This window comes from Arctopsyche grandis, chromosome 6, assembly GCF_051622035.1.
Source record: "Arctopsyche grandis isolate Sample6627 chromosome 6, ASM5162203v2, whole genome shotgun sequence".
Taxonomy (NCBI): Eukaryota; Metazoa; Arthropoda; class Insecta; order Trichoptera; family Hydropsychidae; genus Arctopsyche; species Arctopsyche grandis.
Genome location: NC_135360.1, coordinates 21,574,076 through 21,589,245, shown reverse-complemented (window position 1 = coordinate 21,589,245; position 15,170 = coordinate 21,574,076). Strand labels below are relative to the sequence as shown.

Genomic DNA, 15,170 nt, shown 5'->3' with positions numbered 1-15,170 from the left:
TACTATGTCTCTGTGAATATTAATTGATTTAAATTATTTTAAAAATGCTGCAAATTTACAAATTTGACCATAGATGTCTCTGTGAATGTTAATTGATATGTATTTACTTTGTATGATAATACTTGCATCAAATGTAGGCGCATTGGGGCTACTTGTAAGGCCTTCCTGGTATAAATAAGTAAAAAATAAAAGTGTAGCGCATTAAAAACAAATAATAACAAAGTGTAATATTATAGCTATCAGCGAACCCTATTTACTCAAAAAATATAAAAGTCATAATTATTCATGAAAATATTGCAGTATTGTTTACACGTACCTACAATCGTTTGCAATGTATCGTCACGAACAAACAATATTGCTGCAATAAATCGGTTATATGCAACAGCATCCAATTATGCAGGTGTATACAAATACATACATATAATTTACATTAAAACAAGTTTACAAAACGAAAATAAAAATACAATATTTTTACGGGTAATGAAAAATATGATTAAAATAAGTAAACAGTCAAACATATGAAACATTCCGTCATTTATCAAGTGAATCTTCAGACTGTGATTATGTCCAAGCCGGAGATAAATACGTTTTTTTTTCTCTTCTTCTATGTAGCTACAACTGCGTCATGGCCGCTGGAGCGTTTACAAATGGAGGCATCAAACCGCACAAGATAAGTAATAATTGATGGTAAAACGTTTGGGAATTGACGATCTAACGGTCGATTTATCGACGCTTTTCAGACAAGCATATACAATTGAACACATTGTCATCAAATTAAATAAACATTTAACAATATCAACATCATTATAACTTCGAAAATTACCCTTGCAAACTTTTTCAATCATCAATGCTATGTATTTGTACGATAATATGAAACAAATAAAAAAAACAATTGAGTCTCACTTACAAAATAAAATGTTGAAAATATTTCGATCGACCGTAACTTTTATAGATACGTACATAAGTGCAATTAAATTTTGATATGTCACCGAAGGACACAATTTTGGTCTCATCGCGACCTCGCATTTTCGAAGTTGGTCGATCTGCTCTGTTTGGCGAAGTTCGTAAAAAATATGGCGAATCGTAAGCGTCATTTTGACGAAAGATTGACCAAATTCGAGGTTGCGCTGTCGATCCACTGGATGTCAGTTGGTATCGATTATTTTACTGAAATGCATATAATATGTAATATTTTCAATCGCCACATTGGACTTTCTTGCGTCGGTTGACGAGTTACCACACACTGTCATAAATATGCAAATTAACCGATTTTTCCACATATTTGTCAAAAAAGTCGGTCCGTGATGAAAATTTGGCGATGTATTATTTTATGGGTAAAATTTATCGTCTTTTAAGACCTTGAAGATCAGAACAGGATTTTATCGCAAAGACTTGTCCGGTATTTTCCATTGTCAGGGGCGATTCGATTGCATAAGACTTATAATACATCAGATATTCAATATACAAAATATTAGGCTTATATGTATGTAGGTATACAAAATGAAATTTAAAATAGTTTAAAATAATGGTTACCGCCGAATATATCATATTTTACATCAAACCAATTTTGATTAAAGATAATTTGTGGAAAAATAAGGCGATTATCACATACTAAGGTCAGATGCTCTTTCATTTATCCGATATAAAAATTTACAGTTAGAACTACAAATTTCGATATATGTACATACCTACTATTAAAAATTCCGAATGAATTTTTTAAGGTTCTTTATCGGCTTTTTGATTTTTTTATCGGCTACAATTGTTTATCTTATATCTATGATTTTAAAAACTTTGCTAAGTTCATTTTCATTTTCCCACAAGGATAAATTAGAAGAATGATCTTTTGGTAATATGTATAAAATATATATAGGTATATATATATATATATATATATATATATATATATATATATATATATATATATATATATATATATATATATATATATATATATATATATATCAGTGGCGTGCGGTCCATGGATGCGGTGGATGCGGCGCATCCCCTATAACTTTAAAAAGCCAAGAGTATTTTTAATAAATTGTATTTGAATTTCGCTTCGATGTATTCTTAGTGATGTACGTGATTATGATGTAGTATATGATATATATTTCACATATCACGTGTTTTTTGTTACATGATGCATTATATAGGATCTTTTGATAATTTTTATTAAGGATTCGCATAGGCCGCATTCGCATAGGCCGGCCACAGGCGAGTGACGCTGGCGAGTAGACGCTGAGTGAAGTGCGCGCGCGTCATGGATTCGGAGTCGCGACCGATCCCATTTGCGCATGCGCACTATGAGGCTGTCTTATTCGCGCGGACGCGTTGACACTTGTTTAACCTCTACGGTGGATTCGGTTTCTCTGTTTGCTTATCTATTGAGTTTCACTTGGAAGCCGCTGTTGATCGATATTTCCGCACGCTACGCCCCAAGTTATTTATCAAAAAGCTAGCCGATTCATTTCTTTAGACGAAGTTAATCATTTATACTGTAAGTTGGTTATTTTTTACTTTTGAATTAAGTTTTCATTTAAATTAGTTTCGTCTAACTTTATTTTTAGTTTACTGTTCCACTACTTACGAGTTTTCATTATTGCCTTTAATATGGATATCGAAAATAACAATGAGAGTGGACTTGTCGTCGAGATCAATAATAATTGCAATTGTTTAATTGAAAATGTGCTGAAAAGAAGATTTGCTTCTCTCCCATTTAATGAAAAGGAGATTATTGTTAAGAGCCCCAAACCCACACCAATATTAAATATTCAGTCTAAAACAAAAACATTTAAAAGGTATTTTAACACAGAAACATACGAAAAAATTTCATGGATTTGTGGATGTGCTCACTTAACGAAATTATTCTGTTGGCCATGTATTTTATTTTCTCAAGAAGTGAATGTCTGGAGTAAATTTGGATTTTCTGACCTAAACAATTTAAGTAAATCGCGCAAGAGACATGAATGTTCTCAAGCTCACATATGTTCTGCTGCTCAATTTAAAAAATTTGGAAAGGGACCTCGTATAGAAAATTTTTTAAGTGCTCAATTTAAAGCAAATATTGAAATGCACAACAAAGAAGTTACTGCAAATAGATACATTTTGTCGAAATTAATAAGCGCGATCTGTTTTTTAGCAAAACAAGAACAACCTTTACGAGGACATTTTGAACACCAGGAATCGTAAAATAGAGGGAATTATATTGAATTGCTGTATCTGTTGAGTGAATCAGACATAAAATTGAAAACTCATTTAGATAACTCTACGGTGTTTACTGGATTATCGAACCATATACAAAATGACTTGGTATCCGCAATATCAAAAGTCTTGCTAGATGAGATTAAAACTGAAATACGTGCATCAAAATTTGTTTCCATAATTGTGGACGAATCTACAGATATCAGTCGCAAAGCTCAGCTATCTACTATTTTTAGATATGTAGATGAAAACAATGAAATTCAGGAGAGATTAGTTGGATTTGTCGATGTTAGTCCCAATAGAACAGCTAATTCTCTTTTTCAGCACATACGTGAGACCTTGGAAGAATTTGGTTGTTTGGACAAATTAATTGCACAAACGTATGATGGAGCGGCTGTAATGTCCGGGGAGAATAATGGAGTGCAACGAAAAATTCGAGATATTTGTCCTAATTCTTTATTTGTCCATTGTTACGCTCAGAGATTGAATTTAGTTTTGTCGCAATCTGTTAACCATATATCCGGATGCAAACGTTTTTTCAGCCGTATGTTGTCATTTTCAACTTTTTTTTGTAAGTCTTCAAGAAGAATTTCCCTTCTCGATTGTCAAATAAAAAAACGATTTCCCACTGCTGCCCCTACACGATGGAACTACAATAGCAAAATTTTAAATATGGTATTAGAATATCAAACAGAATTAATGGAAATATTTAATCAAATAATTAATGATGAAGACGAATGGGATACTGATGCTGTCATAAATGCTGAAGTCCTTCATCGTTATTTAAAAGAGTTTGAATTCAATTTCAATTTGCATTTATTTTCTGCAATATTTAATTCGGCAGATTTTTTATTTGAAATTTTACAAAAAAAAACCTTTGACATATCGTATTGCGTAAGTGAAATTAAAAAATTTGTAAAATATTTAGATAACAAAAAAGACGATTTTGATTCATTGTGGAACAAAGTAATAACTAAAAATTTTAATAGAAAAAGAAAATATGCTGAATGTGAAGAAGATGTGAAAACAACGTATAAACTTCACTATTCTGAAATTTTAGAAACTCTTTCAGTAAATACAACCAATCGATTTCGAGATATCGAAAATTTAAAATTTCTTTTAATTTTTTTTAACGTCAAAAAATTTAAAGAATATGAAAATAATTTTCCAGATATCCTATTTAAATCACTCCACCTAACTTATGGAAAATAATTTGATTTGATGAAATTAAAAAGCGAATTAATTTACATGTACTCAACGCAAGATTTTCATTTGAAATCTATAAATGACGTAAAGGAATTAATTGTGAAAGATGATCTAATAGAAGTTTTGGAACAAGTATTTAGTTTAATACAATTAATTTGTACGATACCTTCCACGAGCGCATCGGCTGAACGATCATTTTCGACTATGAAAAGAATTAAAACGTTCACCAGAAGTAGTCAAAGTGAAGAAAGACTCTCTGGTCTTACTAAAATTGCAATCGAAAAGAAAATAATGTCAAATTTAAAAAACAATAAAAAATTCTATGATGCGGCTATCGATGAATTTTGTAAAAAGGAACGAAGAATAAAATAAAATTTAAAAAAATAAATTGGTCGGTTTTTTTTTTCAAACAAGAGACAGCATCCCTTGTTTGAAAAGTCACCGCACGCCACTGATATATATATATATATATATATATATATATATATATATATATATATATATATATATATATATATATATATATTTAGTCTTAATCAAAACAATAAAAAATCCAAGTTTTAATGGTGAAAATATCATGAAATTAGGATTGAAACAAATAAAAAAAAATTGTGTTTATTTGACATAATCGCTTCATATTTGAATCTTTTAGAATAATAAAAAAAAAATCTTAATGTAATTGAGATCAAATTTCTTTCACAACTTATAATTATAATCTTAGTTATATCATTAAATCAAAAGTATCGATAATTGATACGTCTTTGATACAAAATCAATGGTGATTCACCCATGAACAGTGACTACACTACCGTCCATATGTTTAAGACCAAAGTGTTTTTGGAGCATATTTTACACAATTTTGGACCAATTTAAAAAACATAAACTCAGTTATGTTCAAAAAATACGCATTTATTAAAATAAATAAAGATATTACAACAATTAATAAACATAAAATTATAAAAAAATAAAAACGTCAAACTGAACTTTCGTCAAAAAACCCACCCTTACTTTTAATCACTGCTGCACATAGTCTCGGCATTATATTTATTAAATTTTGAAGTGTGATGTGAGGTATGGACTTCCAACTTTCCTGTAGATGATTCCAAAACTTATTTATGGATGTTGAGCGATGGATTCTGGTTCGTCTGTCCAATTCGTCCCACAAAAGTTCTATTGGGTTTAAATCGGGGGATTGAGGAGGCCAGTTCATGATTTTTAAATTATTTTTTTCTTCTTCTTGTTGTAAGAAGTCCATGCATAGCTTTGATTTATGTTTTGGGTCATTATCTTGTTGGAATATAAAATCATGCCCACATAAGTTCCGGCCGCACGGCAAAACTTGTTCTTTTAAAATTTTCAAATACCCTTCTTTTTTTAAAATTCCATCAATTTTGATTAAATTCCCAACTCCAGCTCTTGAGAAACATCCCCATATCATTATGGATCCACCACCATGCTTGATTGTTGGCAGCACACAGTCTGGCATCATTTTTTCTTGGGGAGTGCGCCGGACGTAAACTCGTCTTTTCGAACCGAACAATTCAAACTTCGATTCATCGGACCAAATCACTTTTGACCAATCTTCAATTGACCAATTACGATGCTGAAGAGCCCAAGCTAGTCTTTTCGCTTTATTATTTCTTCTTAATAATGGTTTTCTTACTGCTATGCGCCCTCCCAGCTTCACTTCCATCAGCCGACGTTTAACCGTGGTGACCGATACTTTTTTGAAGGCTGTCTTTTCTATGTCAGAGGCGATTTTTGGTGCCGTTATCCTTCTATTTCGCTTGCTCAATAATATAATTTGTTGATCCAATGCTTGTGTTGTGATTCTGGGACGTCCTGATTTTGATAAATCCATAATGTTGTTAGAATTTTGGAATTTTTTTATCGTCTGTTGTACTGCAGTCTTCGAAATATTCAGATTTTCGGCGATATATCGTTGGGTTTTTTGCTGTTTGTAAAGAGCAATAATGGCTCCTCGAGTTTCCATGGTGAGATTTTTATTTTTTCCCATATTTCTTCAAAAATTTTTGTCCTCTTTATGTGTTATAAATTTTTCGCTAATACGACTTCAAAGTCTGACTGGTCAGATTAAACTGAACCAAATTCATTTAGGGTTTATTATTTTGAACTGTTTCGATGTCATATCAGCAGGATAAAATAACAAAAAAAGTTCGTAACATAAACTGCGTATAGTAGAGTTGTCGAATTGCAACATGTGTCGATTCGTCACGCGGTGTCTTTGAGCCCATTTTGAACCCTTATATAAAAAAAACAACAAACCAATGGGATAATCCCTGCTTTTTTTTGCTCAAATTAAATCCAAGGGTGTAGGGAAACAAATGATACCCATTTCTTTGAACTATTTTACGCTAAATTATTTTAATGGACATTAGAAATCGAGTTATAGGTTTGGTCTTAAACATATGGACGGTAGTGTACGTACAATATTGTTTGGTTACTTTTTTTCACACCTAAATCAGTAACATCTCAAATCGAATTCTAAAAAAGATCGAGAGGAATCATATTAATTGCATCTACATATGTACATTTGGTGATTACGAAAGTGGAATTGTCTATTTTAAAGCTCATAAGCACATCCAAGTATCGATACAATAATCAATATCAAAACGAATCATCACAGATATACCGTATGCAAAATGCACCAATATACACACACAGTATAGCGTAACCCAAGCGCAAAAGATCGACAGAGGAGAAAATTAGTGTCGTCTCGTCGAGTGCAGCATTGCCTGAACGAAAATTAGAAGTGATCGCGTGAAAATGGCGAAAAACTAATTGGGAAACTTTACACCGCTGCGCTGGGCAGAGATTGTTGCACGATTTGTGCACTCACACACGTGTACTTTCGATTCTGGATTCGATCGCGTGGAAAACAAACACACGTGCTGACACGACACGGTCACATCATCGTCATCATCATCATCATCATCATCGACACACACATTTACATACATATATGCATGTGCAATGCACATTGTGCATTCAGATCGATGACCTTGAAATGTCAAGCGCAACGTACTCGCGTGCGAATTTCGATTTCAATGGACCAATATCAGGGATAAAAAATATCAAAAGTTATCAAAGCTACTAAATAATGTGACCTGGACCGTTCCAAACTCAATTATTGTACTTACATATTTTATATAACGACGTGTCCAAATGAGTTGGTATTCATAATTTGGAGTCACAGACTATTGTTGATTTTTTCGGTCTATCGCATCAGAATGCAGTCTTGGAGTGCATCGCAACTGCACTGGGACTTGAACCCGTTATAATTTGGGTGAGCGAACGCGAGCTTCGCTAACATACTCCACTTGATCATTGGTACGCTTTTCCTTTTTGCAATAGTAATGGAAAATTGCTCATTTCAAAATTGCCTCGTTATGGCATGTTGATGAATTTTCCGAAACATCATATAAACCAGGGCATGAGATTTGAAATATTTATAAATAATTTTAATAAACATCTACATACATATGTACATATGTATAGTGTATAGATAGATGATAGTTCAAGTTTAATAATCCCTAAAAATAATTTATAACACACCCATATATACTACCTTGAAAAAACTGCATGCCATATATAATATTCCGTTTGTTACAGACATTACTAACAAACTAACCAGTAGATTCTATGACAGAATCACTAATAACCATACTAACACACTTGTGAAGAGTCTCGGTGATTACAATAAAATAATTTCTATACCCTTCAGGTATATACACAGATTACCTAAACACAATCTGCTTTAGGTCATCGAATTTAGAGATTCTTTATTATGTATTAGATGTATTATGAGCATCTATAAGAATTGTAAATAGGTTTTTGAGCTCTTTTTCCTATTATGCTGTACATTAACATTAGAATAATATAATACTATGATTAAATTAAACTAACTAACTATTAAATTTAAATTAAACTAACTAACAAAATTAAATTAAAATTGTAAAATAGAAAATGATCAGTAGATCAGTAGCTATTAAAATAGATATAAGATGTATTGTGAACATAATTTCGTAATAATAAAAAGCATTTAAAAATAAAAATAAAAAGTTTAAGGTCCAATACTAACCATTCCAAGTTCCAAATAATCCAAATCAAATCCCTAAAAAACTAACCTTTAAAAACTTCAGACCCGAAATAACATTCTGTTAGTCGTAGACATTACTAAAAAACTACATAACTAGTATATTATATGGCAGAATCACTAATTACTATACAAATACACATGTGAAGAGTCTCGGTGATTATAACAAGATGTATGTACTCTTCAGGCATAATTACATATTACCTAAACCACTGTTGGATTTTTTAGGGGTGAGAGGTCTTAAACACGTGTGCAACCCCCCCCCCCCCAAGATTTTATTTTAAATATGTGTAAACTAATCATATTTAGAATATTTCTCAGTTGAGTAAATATCATTTACGAAACGTACCTAATAGGAAGGTAGTATCTACATACTAAATTATATATAGTAAATCTAATTAGAAGGTCATAAATAAATTAGCACAAGTTTTTCAATAAAAAGACTTATACCGTACACGTTGATAAAATAGTAAATCTGTAGTTGGAATAACAGGAAAAATTCTATTGAATCTATATTTCAGTTGACACTATTTAAAGACCAACTTTATTTTCGGAGCAAAAACAAAGCAGATTTACCTTAAGATTGGTGTGATTCAATTTTTAGTTTGAAAAATTTCTGCTCTGATACATTTTGTACATAAAAAACCGCACGGAACTGATCGAATAAAAATCATACAAAACGTACGAAACCATTGAAATTGAATTCAGAGAAGTTAAAACTGTAAAATCGTATATAAAGCAAATAAAATGAAAAAAAAAACTCGTTTGCTTTAATCAAGAAAACGAATGATAAATTACATATAACAGAATGCAACGTGACGTCAAACGTTTCATTATACACTTCTTAAGAATGTACATATGTATACGACGATAAAGCGTATATTATATCTGATTCTTAATAAAAATGAAATAAATCTTAACATATAATGTGTAATGAATTATGCATACAAATTACAATCACTATTTGCATTGCTGTATTAAATATAATATTATTTACATTCATTGAATTATTGAGAACATTAAAAAATGTATATATTTCGAGACGTCTATATCGTCGTTTAGAGATTCATTGCTATTTTTTTTTTTCAGTTTCACATGAATGGTTTCAGCGATGAACGGTAAACGTTTTTTTCAGGCGTACAGAATTTCCTCATAAAAATAAAACAGTGCATACAAATGGTCTTCGTAGATTTAATTTTGCCAAGATTCTCAAATTCAAACGGAAGGCTAAATATTAGAAGGTAAACATAGAACGAAAAAAATACATATCTGTATATTGTCATGCAATGATATGAGACAATTGACAGTAAATTAATTGTAAAAAGTTCAAGAAGGTTAAGAAAATATTTTGATCATTATAGTTCATCCAAATAAAATTTCAAAATTATTTTTGTGAACACATTAATTTATATTAATATATTAAAGTTAATGTATCTTTCTAAAACTATCAGATATTAAATAAAAAACTAATAAATAGTTAATAATATATATATATGTGTATAAAAGCAAAGAACTGTAAGTTTGTACTACATCCATAAAACATATTAAAAAATAAATTAAATATACTTAGAGCACGAAAGGGTTAAAAATAAAAATCAACATTGAGATCGATGCATAGTTGTGTTACTAAACAATCATTTTACCTTGCATATTTCTATTATGAAGGGCAGATGGGGGCCGGGGTGCTCCTGACCCAGCTTCCCCCAGCGTCCACGGGTACTCCATCCGAGGGTCGAAGCCCTAAGCCACGCAAAAATCCATTTCCAAAGATTCACAGTCAATCAAAACACACATCGCGTGCAGTTCGTTACACACAAAGTCAGACGTAGATTTGAGAAAAAAGTCACATTTCACGTATCAATATTTAAGCCGTATGACGACGATAATTACACTTCGCACTTAAATGAAAAAAAAGCTCAATAATTACCGTTGCACTTAAGCGCCGTATGATTCGGTGAAAGTGTGGTTTAATTGATTCAATTAAGCGATTACGAAATCCGGATATTTTAATCACATTTTAATTTACATAAGCAGTTGTGGTGTGTGCACAATCACTATATGTACCACTTCTAAAGTGAGTTGAGTTTTTTGTATATATATGTATATATGTATGTATTTTTGAATTTAATGCTCGTTGAGATGTTGCTCGTAGCACGGTCGACTACGAAGTGTAGATGCGCACAGTTGAAGAGGTGCGCGTACAATATTTCGATCTAATCCAGCCGTTCTCAAACCGTTTCAGATAAAATCGATACTTTCAGATTGCCTCTAGGTACTGGGGAGAATATGCGCATGAAAATAGTTCAGTGATTTGGCTCGTATAAATAAAGTAAAAAGTAAATGTAGGTACATTCGATTTATCTCTTTTTGGAATTTGGAAGAAGAAATATCAGAAAATTTCAAATTTAAGTTGAAAAATATATAAAAAAAAATTTAGATACAATTCTATTTTAAAATCAGTCAGTTGACAAAAATCTGCTGGAAAACGTTCAAATCAAAATCAAAATTTTGTAATGATTTTTATGTATGTATGAGCCGTTATATTTTAAGTGGCGGAAGTTCAATTTTCAGTTCCAAAAACACTATTTCCATATGACTTAATTCACAAATTGTTTTCACTTATTTTAATTCGATACATCCAGAATCTCGGAAAAGCAGTATAAACGTATTAGTGACCACGGTATTACAGGCCACCAGTATTTTTTTCAAATATTGTTAAACGTAAAACATTATATTTAATTTTTTGTCAGATATCTCTCGAAATGAAGAAAAGTGGACTTATGCCATTATAAAATGTAACAGCTCATATTTATATATTATATGCATTTATCTAAGCCATTTATTTCAACCAAATAAACTTTACTTTTTCTGTATAGTGTTTTAATTGTAAGAAACTCACACTATGCACTTTTACATACACAGATCTAATAGAAAGGCATATCGCGTTATTAACATTTAATATGAAGTAAATTAATAAACAGTCGTGACAAAACTATGTTTCCAGTTCAAATCCAAAATATTGTTCATAAAGAAATTAAAAGCTAAAAAATAACATAATGGCATTTTTAAAAATTAAATGGTCAGTTTTTTCAAAAAATGCTCAGAAACTTTTACGAAAATTTAGTGATAGTAGTGTAGTATATACATATGTTTGTACATATATAATATAGATAAAGTAAAAATGAACATTCAGGAAACCGCATTTTCCGTATTTTTTGACAAACAGACAAGTCTAGAAGTCGGTGACTGACAATATAACTAATTGATTATTTATTTACTGACCGAATCATATAAAGCTACTGACCAAATAAAAACAGGCCTAAATCTAATATTATATAAATACATACATATTCATCATCTTTAAATCTATAGTTTTCACAGCAAACTATAATTTAAATTATGACAGCAATTAAATAGTTAAATATTAAATGTTACAGTCGAATGGTATTTTTAGTTGTAATATATTCCAACTAGCGTTATATGTAGATTATTCATATTCGAATACAAATTAACTAGTAAATTATAGCTCTACAAGCGCAAATACACTTTCAATAATGTACGCCAGTTGTAATATAATATATTTGACAGTTCTGATGTTTTTACGAATGCTTTAGAATTCAATAATGCGTTAATATTTGCTGGGTATTACAAATAAAGGTAATGAGCACAGTATTACGATAACTTTACGAATGTGTTCAAAACGAAAATGTGTCTTTCTAACTCAATTTATTAGTCGATTGACGTTTTCACGAAAACCTAACCTTTCCATTTAACCTTGTACCAACTTAGAGTTGAAGTGTATTTTCAGTTGTAATATATTTTGACCAGTTGGAATGTAATTTGCCATATAAATCAACTTACATGGGTTAGACGGAATATATTCCGACTAGTCAAAATATATTACAACTGGAAGATACACTTCAACTGTAAAATGTATGTACACAAAATTGATAATGTGCGCTTTGGTAAATTAGTAGAATGTCAAGAATGTACGAGAATAAAGTTGTGACTCAAGCTATGCAAGTATTGCAGTTTAGGGTTGGTGCTAAATATATGTACTTATACAGCTTGTATAAACTTTTACATAGATGCACTTGAAATAAGTTATTTATCAATTGTGTGAATGTATTTATTTCAATTTAATAATAGAATATTTGATACATTCTAACTGCAGATTGACAGAGTTCAAAAGTTAGCAACCGTAATATTCGAAAGAAAGAGAATTAACACGAGAGACAATTAAAAATTTAATGAAACAATGCAAAAACAATAATTTACGTTATCTTCGCGGGACGTTAATTGTTTTTTATTCATTGAACGCACAAGTAAACATTTTGCAATAATTCACTTTCTTCTACCAGATGCACCTATGGATGTTTGTTCATATATAATTTGACAAGAGCCTCGTCAAAGAGTGAGAGAGAAATGTTAAACAATGAGGCGATAATTGTTATAAAGCGTTTCAGTTGCGCTAACTTGAACACTCGAGAACATTTTCATTTACTTATACAAATTGATCGTATCAATAAGCGAGCACCGGTTCAGTTAGTACATATGTATTGATCGGTGAGCGTATATTTTTGAAATCGCAAAAAGATACGTGTTTCAGATTCCGATGCTCGCCTGAAATACTGTATTCAGATACGTTTTTGTCTGAAAAACGGCCTTGTAATAAATTCTACTTCGTGTCATCAATGGCCGAAGAGAAAATTTCGTTCGAAATTGCTGCACGATATGACTTTTTTGCGATACGAACGGTTGAAATTTCAATTATGACAAGATTTCGTGTTCATCATACCTACATTTAATTGATTCGAGCGAATAGATTTTGTGATATTTTCAAGTTTGACGTGAAAATTGAAAATTCGTCGAACATACGTGTAAATAAAGATATCATTGCGCATGTGCGTTTGATTAAGTGATTGACCAATCAGAGCGAGGGGCAGTGCCCTTAAGAAATTGATCGCGGCTTCTGATTGGTCGACACCTGAAAAGGGGAGTTACCCTCGTGGAAAACCCTGAAAAAATATATCGAATAAAATAACTGAAGAGAGCGTACATTGATTAGATTAAGATTGCGCCCAACTTCATTTCCAAAAATGATCCGTTTGGATATGAAATAAACTTCTAATTACACTGTTCGACAAATGACGACTTTTTTTTGGATCAGAGACGAGATATAACTTTTCTTATAGATCTATGCACAGTTAACACGAATCTGGTAATCAAAAGTGTTGATTGGCTCGAGATTCGGAGATACATATATGTGTTTTTTAAATCGCGCGATTTTTCTATATCTTGGTGTTGTTCGGTCGATTTCTCAAAATCTGTTAATTTCCTGTTCAAAATGAATATTGTAATCTATAGTCGGGTATTTTATCTTTCATTTGTAGTACTTTTCAGTTTTCAAATCTCTCCAAGTCTCTAAGTACTAATACGAATTTTTTACTCGTAAATTTACAGATTTAAAATTCAGTACACATCCAATTAACCCTTTTAAACGAAAACAAAAAATAGTGTGGGCAGAACACTATCCTAATAAACATGTTTCAAAAGAAAATACTCAATATAATATAGTATTAACAGTGGGAAAAAATCCCAAGTGAAAATACGTAATTTTGACTTTTGATTTGAACTGGACGACTACTTAGAGAGATTTGAAAGCTGAAAAGTACTATAAATGAAAGATAAAATACCCGACTATAGATTCCAATAATTATTTTGAACAGGAAATTAATAGATATTGAGAAATCGACCGAACAACACCAAGATATAGAAAAATCGCGCGATTTAAAAAACACATATGTATGTCTCCGAATCTCGAGCCAATCAACACTTTTTATTACCAGATTCGTGTTCACTGGGCATAGATCTATAAGAAAAGTTATATCTCGTCTCTGAACCATTTTTCGTGTTGAACAGTGTTATTTTACTCATATTATATTATGATTTAATTAATTATAATAAATACATTTGTGCTCATCTCAAAGGCTTGGTACATGTTTTTTTTTTAAAAAAAAAACAAAGAAAGTTAGCTTTATTGTATAAAAAAAACTTTTGTTTATTTCTAGAAGTAGGTAAATACGTTATTCAATTTTGTCAAAGTCAAAGGTCAATCTAATTTCAATTCTTACAGAAGAAATCGAATTATACGCAACATGCTAATATAAATACTCACTTCACCGCAAAAAATACTTTTTCGTCATACTAAATAAATAGTGTATGTCTTGTCATTAAATGAATGAATTATTATGCAGTACCTAAAGCTCGTTCGTGGTTTATTGGCATTTCAAGCACTTTCGAACGTCCGGCTGTCACATTGTTGGCGAACAATTCGAATTTTATTCGTCCATAAAGTACGTATGTAACCGAGTAGTCAAACCGGCGAGTCTGATAGGAAAAATATATATGTATATATATGTGTATATATAATATTGATCAAACAATCTCGGTGGCTGGCCTAGTTCAAACGTGACTGAAAAATACTACACATACATACTGCAAAGTACATACATATGTAGATGGTATTATCTACTCCTATTACGCATGAAGCTTTTAAAAGACCTTCTAAAAATTCAGAAATTTTAATTTTACAAAAAATCACTCTAGCAGTATTGTATCTATATATTATTGACGATAAGAAGAT

General features: G+C 31.1%; 1 protein-coding gene across 3 annotated transcripts in view; it reads right to left on the bottom strand.

Annotated features, from left to right (window-relative positions):
- The window catches only part of LOC143913889 (uncharacterized), a 43,452-nt gene that overhangs the window by 13,959 nt on the left and 14,323 nt on the right, over positions 1–15,170 (bottom strand). The window contains exon 1 of one of the 3 annotated variants that reach the window (XM_077433934.1): positions 10,168–10,726. The exons of the other annotated variants lie outside the window; for them this stretch is intronic. Coding sequence (XP_077290060.1) covers positions 10,168–10,249 — 82 coding nt within the window. The 5' untranslated portion in view covers positions 10,250–10,726. Of the gene's footprint in view, positions 1–10,167; positions 10,727–15,170 lie in introns of those variants that run through there. 3 annotated transcript variants of the gene reach the window in all.